Source organism: Natator depressus, chromosome 6 (genome assembly GCF_965152275.1).
Source record: "Natator depressus isolate rNatDep1 chromosome 6, rNatDep2.hap1, whole genome shotgun sequence".
NCBI classification, from domain to species: domain Eukaryota; kingdom Metazoa; phylum Chordata; order Testudines; family Cheloniidae; genus Natator; species Natator depressus.
This window is the reverse complement of record NC_134239.1, coordinates 126,100,665-126,117,697: the sequence shown is the minus strand read 5'-3', so window position 1 is coordinate 126,117,697 and position 17,033 is coordinate 126,100,665. Positions and strand designations below refer to the sequence as shown.

At 48.2% G+C, this 17,033-nt stretch overlaps 1 protein-coding gene across 1 annotated transcript in view; it reads right to left on the bottom strand.

Annotated features, from left to right (window-relative positions):
- NEMF (nuclear export mediator factor) overlaps nt 1-14,743 on the bottom strand; it is a 42,366-nt gene extending 27,623 nt beyond the window's left edge. Inside the window, exons 1-8 of the mRNA XM_074956561.1 lie at nt 14,599-14,743; nt 9,350-9,418; nt 8,444-8,546; nt 3,189-3,314; nt 2,964-3,112; nt 2,661-2,728; nt 2,195-2,281; nt 440-516 (exon numbers count right to left, since the gene is read on the bottom strand). Coding sequence (XP_074812662.1) covers nt 440-516; nt 2,195-2,281; nt 2,661-2,728; nt 2,964-3,112; nt 3,189-3,314; nt 8,444-8,546; nt 9,350-9,418; nt 14,599-14,657 — 738 coding nt within the window. The 5' untranslated portion in view covers nt 14,658-14,743. The remainder of the gene's footprint in view (nt 1-439; nt 517-2,194; nt 2,282-2,660; nt 2,729-2,963; nt 3,113-3,188; nt 3,315-8,443; nt 8,547-9,349; nt 9,419-14,598) is intronic.
- Nucleotides 14,744-17,033: the final 2,290 nt, after the last annotated feature.

The window sequence follows — 17,033 nt, the reverse complement described above, 5'->3', positions numbered from 1 at the left end:
ATCAGTATTTAAATACAATGGTGACACACAAGTCAGATAGGTCCTTTTTACTCCATTAGCTCATTTACAGGCTGCACGTCCAAGACAAGCGTCATATATACACACAGGACCCTTGCTAGAACGTGCGTCTATATAGCGCAAATTCACATATAACGTGGTCGCAGCAATGGATCCCAAATGTAATTACTTTAATTGGAATTCATTTTAATGCGGTACCGTGTATGGATCCCAAATCCCACGTTCTAGCGAGGGTCCGGTGTATTCCTTATTAGTATCTGGAGGGCATCATAGCAGCAAAAATAGACAGACGACAACATGAAAAGATGTGATAGGCATGCTAAACCAATAGCAAATGTCTGACATGATAGAAGAACAATAATGCATGTTCGTTTCTTAGACGGTTTAACTTTGAACTATGCAGATATCAATTAAGATTTACCTTTCCACTAAAGTTGTTAGTTATCTTCATATATTCTTCTGCCTTCTGTAAAGCAGCAAGTACCCTTTCAATATTTTCTAAAGGGAAAAAAATGGATTTTGAAGAAGCAAGAATTTGGGGATATTTTACATATACACATAGTGCACTATTTAACCAATAAAGGCTAAAGCTTGACAGACCAAAAACTAACCTCCGCTACTAACCGCATTTCTAGTCAGGGGTACAGAGGAATTTTCTCCAATATACAGTTCTTGTGGGAAGTCTGGATTATGAGATTTTCAATAATCCTACTCTCTGAAATACTCTAAAACCAGGATTCTTGCAAATTTGAAAAAAGTCTGCATTTTAATACGCATCTTTAACCATCAACTCCTTGCATTAGAAACAAATGTCCATTTTGAAGAAAGCCTCATTTAGTGTCCTTTTTAAACTTTGAGATATTTCTTTAAAAAAAATACGTATTGCAGCTACATGCATAAGATATAAGAGTGCTGGCACAAACACATAATCGCACATAAAAAGCAAGGACTGGATGCGTGCAATCGCCTGTCTTGGCAAGGGTGTACAGTGAAAGTCCCTACTTTTGAAACATTAGCCATAAAACTCCCTTCTTTATTACAGCACTTCAGATAACAACAGATATCAGGTATTACATTATTTTAATTAATTACAGATCATCATATTAACATAGTTCTCCCCCTCCGAAAAAACACTCATAGCAAAGTACGACCACAGAACTAATCATTCTGACCTTACTGCCTCAACCCATAATTGTATATTCCAAAGAAATCAAAAGCAACTGTTCTAATTCATTCAAAATCCACCATCTTGCTTTCTAATCAATATATAATTTTTTTCATGATTAACACTTTGGCACATGACTCTTGTATAGTAAGTCCCTTATTAATCCTTCCAATATCACAATTAACTTTATGCCATATGATGAAGTGCTATTGTAACTATTTAGAATTGAGGCTAAAAGGGATGGAAAAATACTAGTGTATAAGCAATGCTAGGGCTTTAAGAGAATAGTGTTAAAGTAGTCTCCAGCCTGTAAAAACTTACACTGCATATCCATTGTGATGCTCCCCAAGGGTACCCTGGGTTGTGAGGTGCCTCACCACTATCTGCTTAGAGTGAAGCAGTCTTATCTGTGCCTGCTGTGGGTCAACTCCCTGAAACCACTAGTCTCTGGCAACACAAGCACTGCCTTCCAGGCCTTGCTTTCTCTGGACAGGTAGCAATAAGCAGACACCAGTCTCCAAATCCTCGGACTTTTCCCTGCGGCATCCAGGCCCTTATCCACTGAATGCTCACAGAATTACCAGGCCTGCTGTTCCCAAAGGAACACTACATACCAGCTTTTAAGATTCAACTGAGGATCACCGCTTTGCTTAACACCACAGCACTTAGATATATTTATAGTGAAAACAAGAATAAGTTTATTATCACAGATTAGAGATTCACAGAGTAGTGAGTATGAATATTGGAAACCAATGGTTACATATAAATAAATCATGACACGCTTTTAGAGACCAAGCTTAACAAACAAGTTAAACATCTTTCGGTGGAAGGTTCTCTCACCCAAAGTTCCCTTCAGCGTGTTCAGCCAATCCTGGCTGAACACCCTTTTTCCATGAAACAAAGCCACTGTTCTTTTACTTCCTCAGTGAAGGGTGCCTAGGTGTCTTCTCTGCCCCTCCAAATATAGTCAAGCAAACCTTTGAAGTGCACAAATATTATACTCCTACATACCTTTGCTTCCCATCTGTTGATCTACTTTGGCATTACCAGACAATCCAGCTTCTATAAGGCAGTGCTCAATGAGTGTGGCTCCATAAGCTATAAAAGTAGAAAGAACCAACTATAGAAGCAGTTTAAACATTCAGGTTGAAATCTGTATTAAGAATGATTAATTTCCAAAATTGAATGAGACATTCTAGCCATCACTGAGAAAATTCAGCAAAGGTCCCGATACTATAAGTGCTTCATGGACAAATCCCTACACCCATATAAAGCATATTAAAGGATTACAGCCAAGTTTCTATACCTTTGTATTAAAATTCTAATCTTAACAAATAATTTTGCATTTTATATATAGGAGACTGTCTTGAACCTTCTGAAACACAGTTGTGTCTTTTTTATTTTAAATTTTCACATTACATCTAATATGAATGCAAACAGTTTGCACATTTCATATTGTAATAATGCCATTACTTACGAAGATGTGGGTTAAGGACCCTCTTTAGCAGTTCCCCGTTAGGTGCATTTGATATTGTTTCAGTCAACCTAAGAGACATAATAAGCAGAATTGCTGCTATTCAAAAGAATAAATGTACAATGTTGAATTGATTTTCCATGTTTTCTGAATTAGAGAAGAAAGCAAACAATTTCAATTCTGTGAGAACTGCATCACCTACACAATGTTCAAAGCTTAAAACAGACTATTCAGACTCAAAATTTTTATATGTAAAAGTGGTCTTTGCTTTATTTATAATATGCATGTTGCACAGAATAAAGTTACCTTTCCAAGGTAGGTAATGGTGCAGATGCTTTAGCGTTATCAACTGGGTACCGTTCCCGAACTGCAAATTTGACATCATCTGCCTCATCTGTGCGAAACCTCAGGATGTTTAAAATTAAGTATTCATAGTCTGTCAGAACAATGTTTCCCTGCAATAGCATCAAAACTGATTATTAGAGTCCATATTAGATACTAATTTATAGACTAAACAGTTTTATGACTTACTCTGTCGTAAAGCTCAACAATGAGATGATAGGCTGCTTCATCACTTCCAAATTGAAAGTCTACAATTCTGTCTATCCCCAGCTGTTTTACACTGACAAGTCTTCTACTCCTTAAATGCTTACGACACTGATGATAGGGAAGAGAAAAATATTAAAATATGCATATGTATATACGGTGTAAACAGAAAGGTCCTACTCATAGTATTTTAAACTGAAATATTTAATTAAACGACTGTGTGTGTGTCCCCGTGAAAATCTGAACATTTCTTGTTTATCTTGCTTATCTTTATTCCACTTATTATAGACAAATACAAGAGCTGGTATAAACTTACAAAACTGAATATTACATACATGAGCTGCTCAAACTTTGACAACCATCAAGCTCTGATCTACTCTTGCTTGTTAAAGAAAAATAGTAGCTCCAAATTGCAAAAAATTAAACGTTTTTGTTAAGCATTCAGCATTTACAGTAATAAACACAGCTGTACTATTTGAAACCTGCACGTCTCTGCCATCCCAAGGAGGGAAAGAGCTAGTGTAACCTAAGGCCCCAATCCTCCAATGACCTCCACTCAGGGTTACTCCTGCTTCCACAAGACTCCCACTGACTTCAGTGGGGGATTTGCAGAGAGGCATTTCAATGAAGCTCCTCATGGGCACTCTTGTACGCCTGTCTGTACGGTCTCTTCGCAGGAGTGGGGAGCTAACCAGATCTGTAATCTGATTCTGCAATCAGACGCATCCACAACGGCTCTATTTGCTGAACTGGAGCCTAATAGTTCACTTCAAGACCTGACACCTCAGATAGTCTAATCCAGAAGTCCTTACTCATGCAAGACTCCCATTCACTCTGGGTTTTGCCTATTCAGAGGCTTCAGAATCTGGCCTATATAATAAAATAATATGTTCACTTCGCCAAAGTAAAATTCCAAGAGGCATGGCTAGTCCAGTGAACATTTATGAGCTTGAGTATCAAAGGCCTTGTCTACAGTACGCAGTTATTTCGGAATTAGCCGAGTTAATTCGAAATAAAACTGATTCCGTCCACACAACCAAACCGGTTTTTTTTATCTAAAAGGGCTCTTTAATCCGATTTCTGTACTCCACCTCGGCAAGTGGAGTAGCGCTAAAAATCGAGATCGCAGGTCCAGGTTACAGGTACTGTGGACACAATTTGATGTTATTGGCCTCCAGGAGCTATCCCAGAATGTTCCCTTGTGACTGCTCTGGACAACACTCTCAACTCCAGTGCACTAGCCAGGTAGGCAGCAAAAGCCCCAGGAACTTTTGAATTTCATTTCCAGTTTGGTCACCATCAGCATAGGTGACCATCAGCACAGTCCACCATCACAGGCAACCATGCAGTCCCAGAGTCGCAGACGAGCTCCAGCATGGCCTGAGCGGGAGGTACTGGATCTCATTGCATGTTGGGGAGACGAATCTGTTATGGCAGAACTACATTCCAAAAAAGAAACACAAATATGTACGCTGATGTCTCCAGGGCCATGATGGAAAGAGGCTACTCCAGGGACACAGAGCAGTGTTGTACAAAAATCAAGGAGCTCAGGCAAAACATACCAAAAAACCAGTGAGGCGAATGGGCGCTCTGGGTCACAGCCCCATACATGCCGCTACTACTGTGATCTGCATGCAATTGGGGGGGGTGACACCACCATTACCCCACCACTGTCCATGGACACCCGTAAGGGGGGAGTTGCATGGAGCAAGGAGGATGAGTTTTTGGAGGAGGAGGAGAACAGTGCACAGACGGCAAGTGGGGAATCCATTTTCCCTCCTAGCCAGGACCATTCTTAACGCTGGACCCAATCGCCTCCCGGACCATGACCCTGGAGAAGGCACTTCTGGTGAGTGAGAGCCTGATCGGAGCCACGCAGTGGGGGGTGGGAGGAAACCCGCCGCACTGGGTTGTTCGCGTTTAAAAGGCTCATCCCTGCTCAGAGCCTCTTCAGAGCCACGCGGTGGCGGGGGGGGAGGGACTGACGGGTGTTGTGTGAAGTGATCATCCCAGAGAGCCCACAGACCCTCCTTTTATATGGCAAACCCACCAGGCATTGCTTGCTATGGGAAAGGGGGCCCAGCAGTTTGAAAGCATTGAAATGAATGCGGAAGAAGCAGAACCCCGTGTGCCCCTAGGGCTTACCATGGCTGCCTGCAAGCTGAATTCTGTTGCCCGGCCACGTGTGATGGCTTACTTACACCAAAGTGGCAGGCACTTCAGTATAAGAGGCAAACTGTACAGAAAAAACATGTGCTGTGTACTACGAATTGTCTGTTTCACTGAGAAAGTGTTCCCTTTGTTCTCTGAAGCATATCTTTTAAAATACTACCCTCCCTTTTTCTCCTCCTGCAGGTGCAAATGTTTCAACGTGGTCCCTATCTACTCCGTCCCAGAAGCTGGTCCAGATTAGAAGGCGGAAAAAACCGAACTCAGGATGACATGTTTGCCAAGCTCATACAGTCCTCCCGCACTGATAGGGACCAGCTGAATGTGTGGAGGCAAACAATTGCGGAGTCCCGTAAAGCATTACATGAATACGAAGAGAGGAGGGATGTGTGCGATGAGAGCAGGCAGGATGCTATGGTCAAGCTCATGGGGGAGCAAACAGACATGCTCCGCTGTACGATGGATCTAATGCAGGAAAGGCAGCAAGACCACAGACTGCCGCTGAAGCCCCTGTATAACCGCCCTCCCTCCTCCCCAGGTTCCATAGCCTCCTCACCCAAGAACACAGGCGGGGGGCGGGGATACGGGGACCCACACACTCAACCCCAGAGGATTGCACAAACAGCAGAAAGCTGGCATATCCAAAATTTTGATTTGATTTCTGGACTTGTCCTTCCCTCCTCCTCCACCCCCCTTTCCCAGTACCCCCCCGTCCCCAGTCTACCTTCTGATTTCTCTCAATGTGTTGTGCAACAAATAATAAAGAATGGTTTTTAAACAATTGTGACTTATATATAGAGGGGGCGGGTAACTTCAAGAGAAACAAACACAACTGTACCCTGGCCAGTCATGAAACTGGCTTTCAAAGCTTCTCTGATGTGCAGCATGCCCTGCTGCGCTCTTCTAATCGCCCTGTTGTCTGGTTGTGCTAAACTGGCCGCCAGGCGAGTTGCCTCAACCTCCCACCCCGCCATAAATGTCTCCCCCTTACTCTCACAGATATTGTGGAGCACACAACAAGCAGCAATTACAGTTGGAATATTGGTTGTGCTGAGATCTAACTGAGTCAGTAAACGGTGCCAGCGCGCTTTCAAACATCTAAAAGCACATTCTACCACCATTCTGCACTTGCTCAGCCTATAGTTGAACTGCTCCTTACTACTGTCCAGGGGACCTGTGTACGGCTTCATAAGCCATGGCATTAAGGGGTAGGCTGTGTCCCCGAGGATAACTACAGGCATTTCAACATCCCCAACAGTAATTTTCTGGTCTGGGAAGTAAGTCCCTTCCTGCAGTTGTTCAAACAGACCAGAGTTCCTGAAGATGCGAGCGTCGTGCACCTTTCCCGGCCATCCCACGTTGACGTCGGTGAAACATCCCTTGTGATCCACCAGTGCTTGCAGCACCATGAAAAAGTACCTTTGCAGTTTACATACTGGCCGACCCGGTGTTCCGGGGCCAAGATAGGGATATGCGTTCCGTCTATCACCCCGCTGCAGTTGGGAACCCCAGCGCATTAAAGCCATCCACAATGGTCTGCACATTTCCCAAAGTCACTACCCTTGATAGCAGCTGGTCAATGATTGCGTTGGCTACTTGCAGCACAGCAGCCCCCACAGTAGATTTGCCCACTCCAAACTGATTCCCGACTGACCGGTAGCTGTCGGGCATTGCAAGCTTCCACAGGGCTATGGCCCCTCGCTTCTCAACTGTGAGGGCTGCTCTCATTTTGGTGTCTTTGCGCTTCAGGGCAGGGGACAGCAGGTCACAAAGTTCCATGAAAGTGGACCTACGCATACAAAAGTTTCTCAGCCACTGGGAATCATCCCATACCTCCAACACTATGCGGTCCTACCAGTCTGTGCTTGTTTCCTGGGCCCAGAATTGGCGTTCCACGGCATGAACCTGGCCCAATGCCACCATGATCTCCCAATCGCTATATGCCATGCTTCTAAGAACGTCTGTGTCCATGTACTTATCACTGTTGTAATCGCACTGTCATCACTTCCTCGCCCAGTTTTGCAGGTACTGCACGTACTGCTGGATAATGCGCAAAGTATTTACAATGGTCAAAACTGCAGCGGAGATCTGAGCGGGCTCCATACTTGCCATGCTATGGCGCCTGCATGGGTAATCCTGGAAAAAGGGCGCGAAATATAGGAGAGCAGAGTGGCAGCAGAAGAGGTGCTGTTCGGTTCACGATAGCCAGAAAAAGGCGGGAAATGGTTGTCTTCTGTAGCTTTCACGGAGGTGGGAGCCCAGGACAGACAACATGGAGAAGCTCGGTTGCACGGCAAGAGCGGTAGAGCAGAGTTGGTGGCGGAAGCTGTGCTGCTCAGTTCACAATGGCTGAGCAGAGTTGGCAGCGGAAGCGGTCGATGAGGAAGAGAAAGAGTAGATACTTATAGAGATTACATAGAAAGTGGAGAGGAAATGCGATGTGGATTCATAGTACCAGGAGAGAAGCGGTTCACCATACTACACTGTCTGCTGAAAGCAGTATGGCGTCTGCACGCCAAAAAGGCGCGAAACGATTGTCTGCCATAGCTTTCACGGCGGGAGGAGAGACTTACGACACACACCCAGAAACACTCGCGAGAATGTTTTTGCCCCATCATGCACTGGGAGCTTAACCCAGAATTCCAATGGGCGGCGGGGACCGTGGGAACTGTGGGATAGCTACCCACAGTGCACCGCTCCGACATTCGATGCTAGCCTTGGTACAGTGGACGCACTCCACCGAATTCATGCTCTTTAGTGGCGATACACAAGACCAAATGTATAAAATCGCTTCCAAAAGTTCGAATAGAATAATTTCGAACCGTAGACGTACCCTAAGTCTTAAAAACTACATTTTGACTGTTGTCAGGTACCAAGCATCAGTTCTGTGTCCCCCACCATTCTGCAGTCGCCCTTCCTTTCAGCCAGTCCCCACATCATCATCATCTGCTTGACCAAGACCCACTCAGCTAGTTGGCAATACTTTAATAGTTCATTTACATCTCAGATGTGAAACTACAGCATTACTCTCTCTTCTGAAGGAAATTTCAGAAAGAGAAAGATTAATTTACCTTCATTGCAAATCCAGATGGCATCATATTCTTTGGCCACTCAAACTCTGTTGTGTGAATCCGTATACCAGATTCAATTAGAAGTGTAGCTTTACAGTCTGGCCTGTTGACAAAATAAAGACTAGTTTGACACTTTAAACGCCACCAATTTGTCATTATACCAATGACATTTCATTAGAGCTGCATGCCAAAGTACCACAGATAGCCCTACAACTTCAACTATAAGTCAAAGAAATCTTTCGGAGGAAGCTATGGTCAAAAATATTAGAACAGTTGAGATATATTGAGGCCAGGTTGGTAGCAAAAAGACGAAGTTAAAAACTAAGTTTAAGATAAACTAAATTAAAGGCTAGATATACTGAGGTTACTTGATTAGTCCAAAAATATCCGGGATTACCTTTTGCAGGAAGTCGTTTTGACAGGCCACCCACCCAGAGCACTGGCCAGTTGCTCAGGTGCATTACAAATGGGAAAAGAGAAAGCTAACAGTCCAGCACAGAAACTGGGTGACCAAAAGGGACTTTTCTGGCCCTATGTAAAAAGCATCAGACTACACAGACTCACTGTTTCAGAACAGCAACTCCTGTGGTCATAACTGCTTATCATTACCACAGCATATGCACTGTTCTTGGTATTTACGAGAAAAAACTTTTAGGCGCAAAACACACCTGCTCTTCCACTTATTTTCTGTATTTTGTTTGTAAAAAGGACAAAAACAATTATCTTCCTGTGATATTTCCTAAGAACTCCCATGATAAAAATATTTTTCTTCTTCCAGGGAACACCACAAAACTAGTTTTTAGCAAACTGGTTATAAAGGCTTGATAAGCAGCAATTAATACAAGACAAATAGGCTCAAATTTAAGGAGGACTAAAACAGAGCTCACAAATGTTAAGAGTTCTTACTTTTGAAGGCGAATAAGATAGGTCTTATTATCCACATCATAGACATTGTTTACTCTCATTCCCAATAAGCTGTTAAATAAAAAATAAATACATTTTGTGAATCCAGTACAGAATTCATACAAGCCTGTCAGAAAGATTCAGTGACAACTGAATCTATATGTACATAAATAAGTTTCCTAGGTTACAATATATTACACAAATAGCATTTGAAGAGGTGATAGGGTAGACGCAGTAAAATGGACAAGCTCCAGGAGAAATTAGGATACAATTAGAATATATGGGGAACACTATTAATGAAATAAATGCAAAAAGGAACTAAAATAGAATAGCCACTTGAACAAGACTTTAATGCAACTCCAGAATTTCAGCAACAATTCATTTTATGAGACACTAATGCATATACAAAAAGAAAAAAGAAAAGGAGTACTTGTGGCACCTTAGAGACTAACCAGTTTATTTGAGCATGAGCTTTCGTGAGCTACAGCTCACTTCATCGGATGCATAGCATATTGTGGAAACTGCAGAAGACATTATATACACACAGAGACCATGAAACAAAACTTCCTCCCACCCCACTGTCCTGCTCCAGAGTAACAGCCATGTTAGTCTGTATTCGTAAAAAGAAAAAAGAAAAAAGAACTAACAGTATTCGTAAAAAGAAAAAAGAACTAACAGACTAACACGGCTGTTACTCTGAAACCTGTCATTATGCAAGGCACTGCATTTAGCCGCATAGAGTGGAAATCTATCAACTGCATGAAAAAACTTGTACAGATACAGACAGACATCATCTTCCTTTCCAAATGCAAACAGATGGACATCGTACCAAAAGGACTGAAGGTAAAAAATCCATTACAATCTACATACCACACAGACTATGCTGACAGCTTGTGCCACACGCTCTCAAAGAAACTGCGGAATCACCTGATCAACATCCTCTACAGCAAACAGGGAAAGATTAAGAATGAGCTCTCAAAAATGGATACTCTCATAAAAAACCAACCTTCCACACAAACTTCCTCGTGGCTGGATTTTACCAAAACTAGACAAGCCATTTACAACGCACACTTTACTTCTCTACAAAAGAAAAAGGACACTAAACTTTCTAAACTACTACAGGCTACAAGGGGCCACAGCAATGGTTCCCTCAACCCACCCAGCAATATTGTTAACCTATCCAACTATACTCTCAGCCCAGCAGAAGCAGCTGTCCTATCTCGGGGTCTCTCCTTCTGCCCCTCCACCCCCTCGAACATGATACAGTTCTGTGGTGACCTAGAATCCTATTTTCGACGTCTCCGACTCAAGGAATATTTCCAAAATACCTCTGAACAACATGATGATCCACAGAGGCCTGCCTACCAACATTACAAAAAGAAGGATTCTAGGTGGACTCCTCCTGAAGGTCGAAACAGCAGACTGGACTTCTACATAGAGTGCTTCCGCCGACGTGCACGGGCTGAAATTGTGGAAAAGCAGCATCACTTGCCCCATAACCTCAGCCGTGCAGAACACAATGCCATCCACAGCCTCAGAAACAACTCTGACATCATAATCAAAAAGGCTGACAAAGGAGGTGCTGTTGTCATCATGAATAGGTCGGAATATGAACAAGAGGCTGCTCGGCAGCTCTCCAACACCACTTTCTACAAGCCATTACCCTCTGATCCCACTGAGAGTTACCAAAAGCATCTACAGCATTTGCTCAAGAAACTTCCTGAAAAAGCACAAGATCAAATTCGCACAGACACACCCCTGGAACCCCGACCTGGGATATTCTACCTACTACCCAAGATCCATAAACCTGGAAATCCTGGGCGCCCCATCATCTCAGGCATTGGCACCCTGACAGCAGGATTGTCCGGCTATGTAGACTCACTCCTCAGGCCCTACGCTACCAGCACTCCCAGCTACCTTCGAGACACCACTGACTTCCTGAGGAAACTACAATCCATTGGTGATCTTCCTGATAACACCATCCTGGCCACTATGGATGTAGAAGCCCTCTACACCAACATTCCACACAAAGATGGACTACAAGCCATCAAGAACACTATCCCCGATAATGTCACGGCTAACCTGGTGGCTGAACTTTGTGACTTTGTCCTTACCCATAACTATTTTACATTTGGGGACAATGTATACCTTCAGATCAGCGGCACTGCTATGGGTACCCGCATGGCCCCACAGTATGCCAACATTTTTATGGCTGATTTAGAACAACGCTTCCTCAGCTCTCGTCCCCTAACGCCCCTACTTTACTTGCGCTATATTGATGACATCTTCATCATCTGGACCCATGGAAAAGAAGCCCTTGAGGAATTCCACCATGATTTCAACAATTTCTTTCCCACCATCAACCTCAGCCTGGTCCAGTCCACACAAGAGATCCACTTCCTGGACACTACAGTGCTAATAAACGATGGTCACATCAACACCACCCTATACCGGAAACCTACTGACCGCTATTCCTACCTACATGCCTCCAGCTTTCACCCTGACCACACCACACGATCCATCGTCTACAGCCAAGCTCTGCGATACAACCGCATTTGCTCCAACCCCTCAGACAGAGACAAACACCTACAAGATCTCTATCAAGCATTCTTACAACTACAATACCCACCTGCGGAAGTGAAGAAACAGATTGATAGAGCCAGAAGAGTTCCCAGAAGTCACCTACTACAGGACAGGCCTAACAAAGAAAATAACAGAACACCACTAGCTGTCACCTTCAGCCCCCAACTAAAACCCCTCCAACGCATTATTAAGGATCTACAACCTATCCTGAAGGATGACCCAACACTCTCACAAATCTTGGGAGAAAGGCCAGTCCTTGCCTACAGACAGCCCCCCAACCTGAAGCGAATACTCACCAACAACCACATACCACACAACAGAACCACTAACCCAGGAACCTATCCTTGCAACAAAGCCCGTTGCCAACTGTGCCCACATATCTATTCAGGGAACACCATCACAGGGCCTAACATCATCAGCCACACTATCAGAGGCTCGTTCACATGCACATCCACCAATGTGATATATGCCATCATGTGCCAGCAATGCCCCTCTGCCATGTACATTGGTCAAACTGGACAGTCTCTACGTAAAAGAATAAATGGACACAAATCAGATGTTAAGAATTATAACATTCATAAACCAGTCGGAGAACACTTCAATCTCTCTGGTCACGCAATCACAGACATGAGGGTCGCTATCTTAAAGCAAAAAAACTTCAAATCCAGACTCCAGCGAGAAACTGCTGAATTGGAATTCATTTGCAAATTGGATACTATTAATTTGGGCTTGAATAGAGACTGGGAGTGGCTAAGTCATTATGCAAGGTAGCCTACAACCCCCCCCCCCCCCCCAAGACGTTCTGGTTAAACTTGGATTATTGCTGTGCACATTGTAAGATGAGCTATTGCCAGCAGGAGAGTGAGTTTGTGTGTGTGGTTTTTGGAGGGGGGTGTGTGTGTGTGTGGGGGGGGGTGGCGGTGGTGAGAAAACCTGGATTAATGCTGGAAATGACCCACCTTGATTATCATGCGCATTATAAAGAGAGGTTTCAAAGAGGGATGGGCTATTACCAGCAGGAGAGTGAGTTTGTATGTGTGTCTGTGGGGGGGGGCGGGGGGAAGGATGAGAAAACCTGGATTTGTGCTGGAAATGGCCCTCCCTTGATGGTCACTTTAGATAAGCTATTAGGAGCAGGACAGTGGGGTGGGAGGAAGTTTTGTTTCATGGTCTCTGTGTGTATATAATGTCTTCTGCAGTTTCCACAATATGCTATGCATCCGATGAAGTGAGCTGTAGCTCACGAAAGCTCATGCTCAAATAAACTGGTTAGTCTCTAAGGTGCCACAAGTACTCCTTTTCTTTTTTCTTTTTACGAATACAGACTAACACGGCTGTTACTCTGAAACCTGTCATAATGCATATGCATATCTCTGCATCAGCAATTTATCATTGAAGCCCCACTTACATTAGCAAACTAGGCCCCCTGGCTGATGACTGTCAGCAGTACCTCTGGCTAAACAGGTGCTGAGAATGCTTGAAGAGCTAGCCTGGATGGGACTAAAGCATTTTCAGCACCACCACAGAAAGCACAACTGAGATTTGATCCCGTTGCTGTTTCATTCATAGTTATTCAAGACAGCATAACATGGATGATAAAACTCCCATGTAAATCACACCTTGAGAGATATCAGGGTCTTCTGGGTGGAAGGGTGGGGGGACTATATGAGTTCCAGGGGGTAGTGGGATGGGGTCTCAGGACTTCCATGAGGGACAGTGGAATGGAGGTGGAGGTGCAGTTTGTCTGGGCTCCAGTGGGGTGAAATGGATTGTGTGCGCACAGGGGTCAAGACGCCCCTAGTCTCCTACATGGGGCAATGGGTGTGTGTGCAGAAGAATCAGGGCTCTCATGCGAGGCAATGGGGGTGGAGATGTCAGGGCTCCCCTGGGGGACAGCGGGGTGGGATGGTCGGGTTCTCCTGGCCTCTCACATGGGGCAACGGATGTTATGGAGCATCAGAGTTCCCATAAGGATCAATGGAGTAGGGTGGTTCCCAGATCTCTAACAGGGGGCAACAGGGATTCCTGTGGGAGGGCTGTGGATGGGGGTTCCCAGGTCTCTCACACCAGGCGGTGAGGTGAGAGGTTCCTGGGGGCAGGGGGGAATTTGACAAGGGGGCTCCTATGGGGGCAGTTCCCAGTTTCTCACATAGGGTGGGGGGGCTGGTAGGGCAGAGGCATTCCCAGGGGGCAGTAGGATGGGGGGGTTCCCCAGTCTCTCACACAGGGTAGTGGGGTGGGGGTTCCCATGGTGGGGTCTCATGTGTGGTGGGGTGAAGGGTGGTTGGGGGGCAATGGGGTGGGGGTTCCCATGGGGGGGGGGGGAGTTCTCATGGGGGCAGACAGTACCAGTCAGGGTGGTTGGGGGACAGTGGGGTGGGGGTTCCCATGTGGGAGGGTCCCATGTGTGGGGGGGCAGTACCGGTCGGGGTGGTTGGGGGTTCCCATGAGGGGGTTCCCATGGGGGGGCAGTACCGGTCGGGGTGGTTGGGGGGCAGTGGGGTGGTCCCAGGAGGGCGGCAGAGTCGGGGGGGGCTGTTCCCGTGGAGGGGGTTCCAGCGCGCGGGAGCACCCCGTGTGGGGACGGGGGGGCTGAGGAAGGGGTCCCGGTCTCTCGGCGGGGGCGGGTCCCCGGACACCCCCGGGCCCCGGCCGGGCGCTGACGCTACCTGTCCCTGAGCTCGGCCAGCACCGCCCGGATGTCGATGGTGTTGAAGCGGGACTTCATGGCGGGGCGACCCTGACACACCGCGACCCCCACCCCTGGCGCCTCACTCTCCCGGACACCAACGGCCGCACATGCGCAGTGCTCGTCCCTACGGCAAGCCCCGGCAGACCAACTTGTGCGGCGCGTTTGGGGCGGGTCCGTGCTGGCGCCGAGAGCCCCGCGCGGCGGGGGGAGGGACGGCCGCGGCCGGTGTAGCCGCGCCACGCTCCCCTTCGCCCCGGGCCGGTGTAGGGCCAGCGCCTCCCCCGCATTCCTGATTTTGCCTTTAGTCCCTCTCCTACTGCTGTCTCCAGCTGCTTGACCCCCCCGACCAGTCAATTTCCGCCCCCTGCTCAGACCCTGCCCGCCCCAGCTCCGATTCGCCCCCTTTGCACCCCTGTCAGAAGCCGCCCGCAGGGTCCCGCGGGTGTAAGGGCAGGGGGAAGGGCAGCGGCTTCAGCAGGTGAACGGAGCATGCTCAGTGCCCCGAAAGTGGCACGTTCCCACGCCGAGCGGGTCCCACCTGGCAGCGGGCACCGACACGCCCAGGATTCTGTATGCGGGGCGGAGCTCCCCACACCTGGGCTCCTGGACGGGGGATGCGGGCACCGAACCAGCCAGGGACCGGGGCCTGCTCTGGGAGGACAGCGGAGCCCACACCCCGACAGGAGAGCCCGGGGGCCGGGGGGAGCAGGAGCATTCCCCCATGGCAACCTGCCCCCGCCTGGCCAAGGCACAGAGCTCCCCAGCGCCGTTTAAAGCCGGAGATGGGAGCGGGGAAACCCAGCCGGGCGCCGTGGCAGGCGCCTGTGATCCCAGCTCCTGGGGAGGCTGAGGCCGGCGGATCGCTGGAGCTCGGGGGTTCTAGGCTGCGGCGGGCGGTACCGAGCGGGTGTCCGCACTAAGCTCGGCAGCGATATGGTGATCCCTGGGGAGCCTGGGATCACCAGGTTGCCTAAGGAGGGGTGAACCGGCCCAGGTCGGAAACGGAGCAGGTCAAAACCCCCCTGCCGAGCCCTAGTGGGATCGCGCCTGTGAATAGTCCCTGCAGCGTAGCCTGAGCAAGGCGGTGAGACGCGGTCTCTTTTTGTCCACACACCCACCGGGCATCCTGGATGGCGGGGAGGGAGGCACCATGTGCCAGAGGCTCTGAAGGGAGGAACAGGGACACCCTCACACCAGCTGTCTTGCAGCCAGAGCTGCGATCTTGATTTACAATCATTGAAACTCAATCTCTGGCGTAAATAGAACGGAACAGTGCACGTTTTCCTTGTTTTTTCAGGCAAAAATCCTGATCTTTGCAAGGGGAGTGCTTGCTTACATTTTTAGTTTGTGGAAGGATTTGGCTTGCACTCAAAGATCTGTCTGTGGGTGTTAATCTGCGATCTGAAGGGTCAAAAGCACACAGCATTTAGATGAGACCGCTAGTGCTGCCCCCGTCTGGCCGAAGGGTGGAACTGACCAGCCGCGTTGCAAGCGGGGGCTGGGAGGGACCTGGGCACGCTGGGTATAAGGGCTCCTGCGTTGTGTGTAATCCTGGCTAGGTAGTAGGAGGCTGAGGCGAGCTGGCGGAGTTCAGGGCTGCACCCTGCTATGCTGAGCAGGTGTCTGTGCTAAGGTTGGCGTTAAGATGGTGATTCTGGGAAGTTCGGGGTCCCCAGGTTCCCTAAGGAGGGGTGAAGGAGGCCCCCCCGGAGCAAGTTAAAACTCCCGCGGGGATTGATAGGGGGGCTGCTGCACCCGTGAACAGCTGCTGGAGCACCCCTGGGCAAGACAGCGAGAGCCCGTCTCTTCTTATACACCCCCCCCGCTCCTTTATCGGGGGTGGGAGCACTCACACCCTGGGGATCCTGAATTGGGGTGGAGGGAGGCACCCATGCACCAGGGACCCTATAAGGGCGAAGAGCGGCACCCACGCACCAGAGATCTGTGGGGGGAGAGTGGCACCCACACACCCAGGATCTTGCATGGGGGGACAAGGGCATCCACACTCCCGGATCCTCTACAGAGGGACGGACACCGACACGCCCAGGATTCTGTATGCGGGGCGGAGCTCCCCACACCTGGGCTCCTGGACGGGGGATGCGGGCACCGAACCAGCCAGGGACCGGGGTCTGCTCTGGGAGGACAGCGGAGCCCACACACCGACAGGAGAGCCCGGGGGCCAGGGGGAGCAGGAACATTCCCCCATGGCAGCCTGCCCCCGCCTGGCCAAGGCACAGAGCTCCCCAGCGCCGTTTAAAGCCGGAGATGGGAGCGGGGAAACCCAGCCGGGCGCCGTGGCTTGCGCCTGTGATCCCAGCTCCTGGGGAGGCTGAGGCCGGCGGATCGCTGGAGCTCGGGGGTTCTAGGCTGCAGCGGGCGGTGCCGAGCGGGTGTCCGCACTAAGCTCGGCAG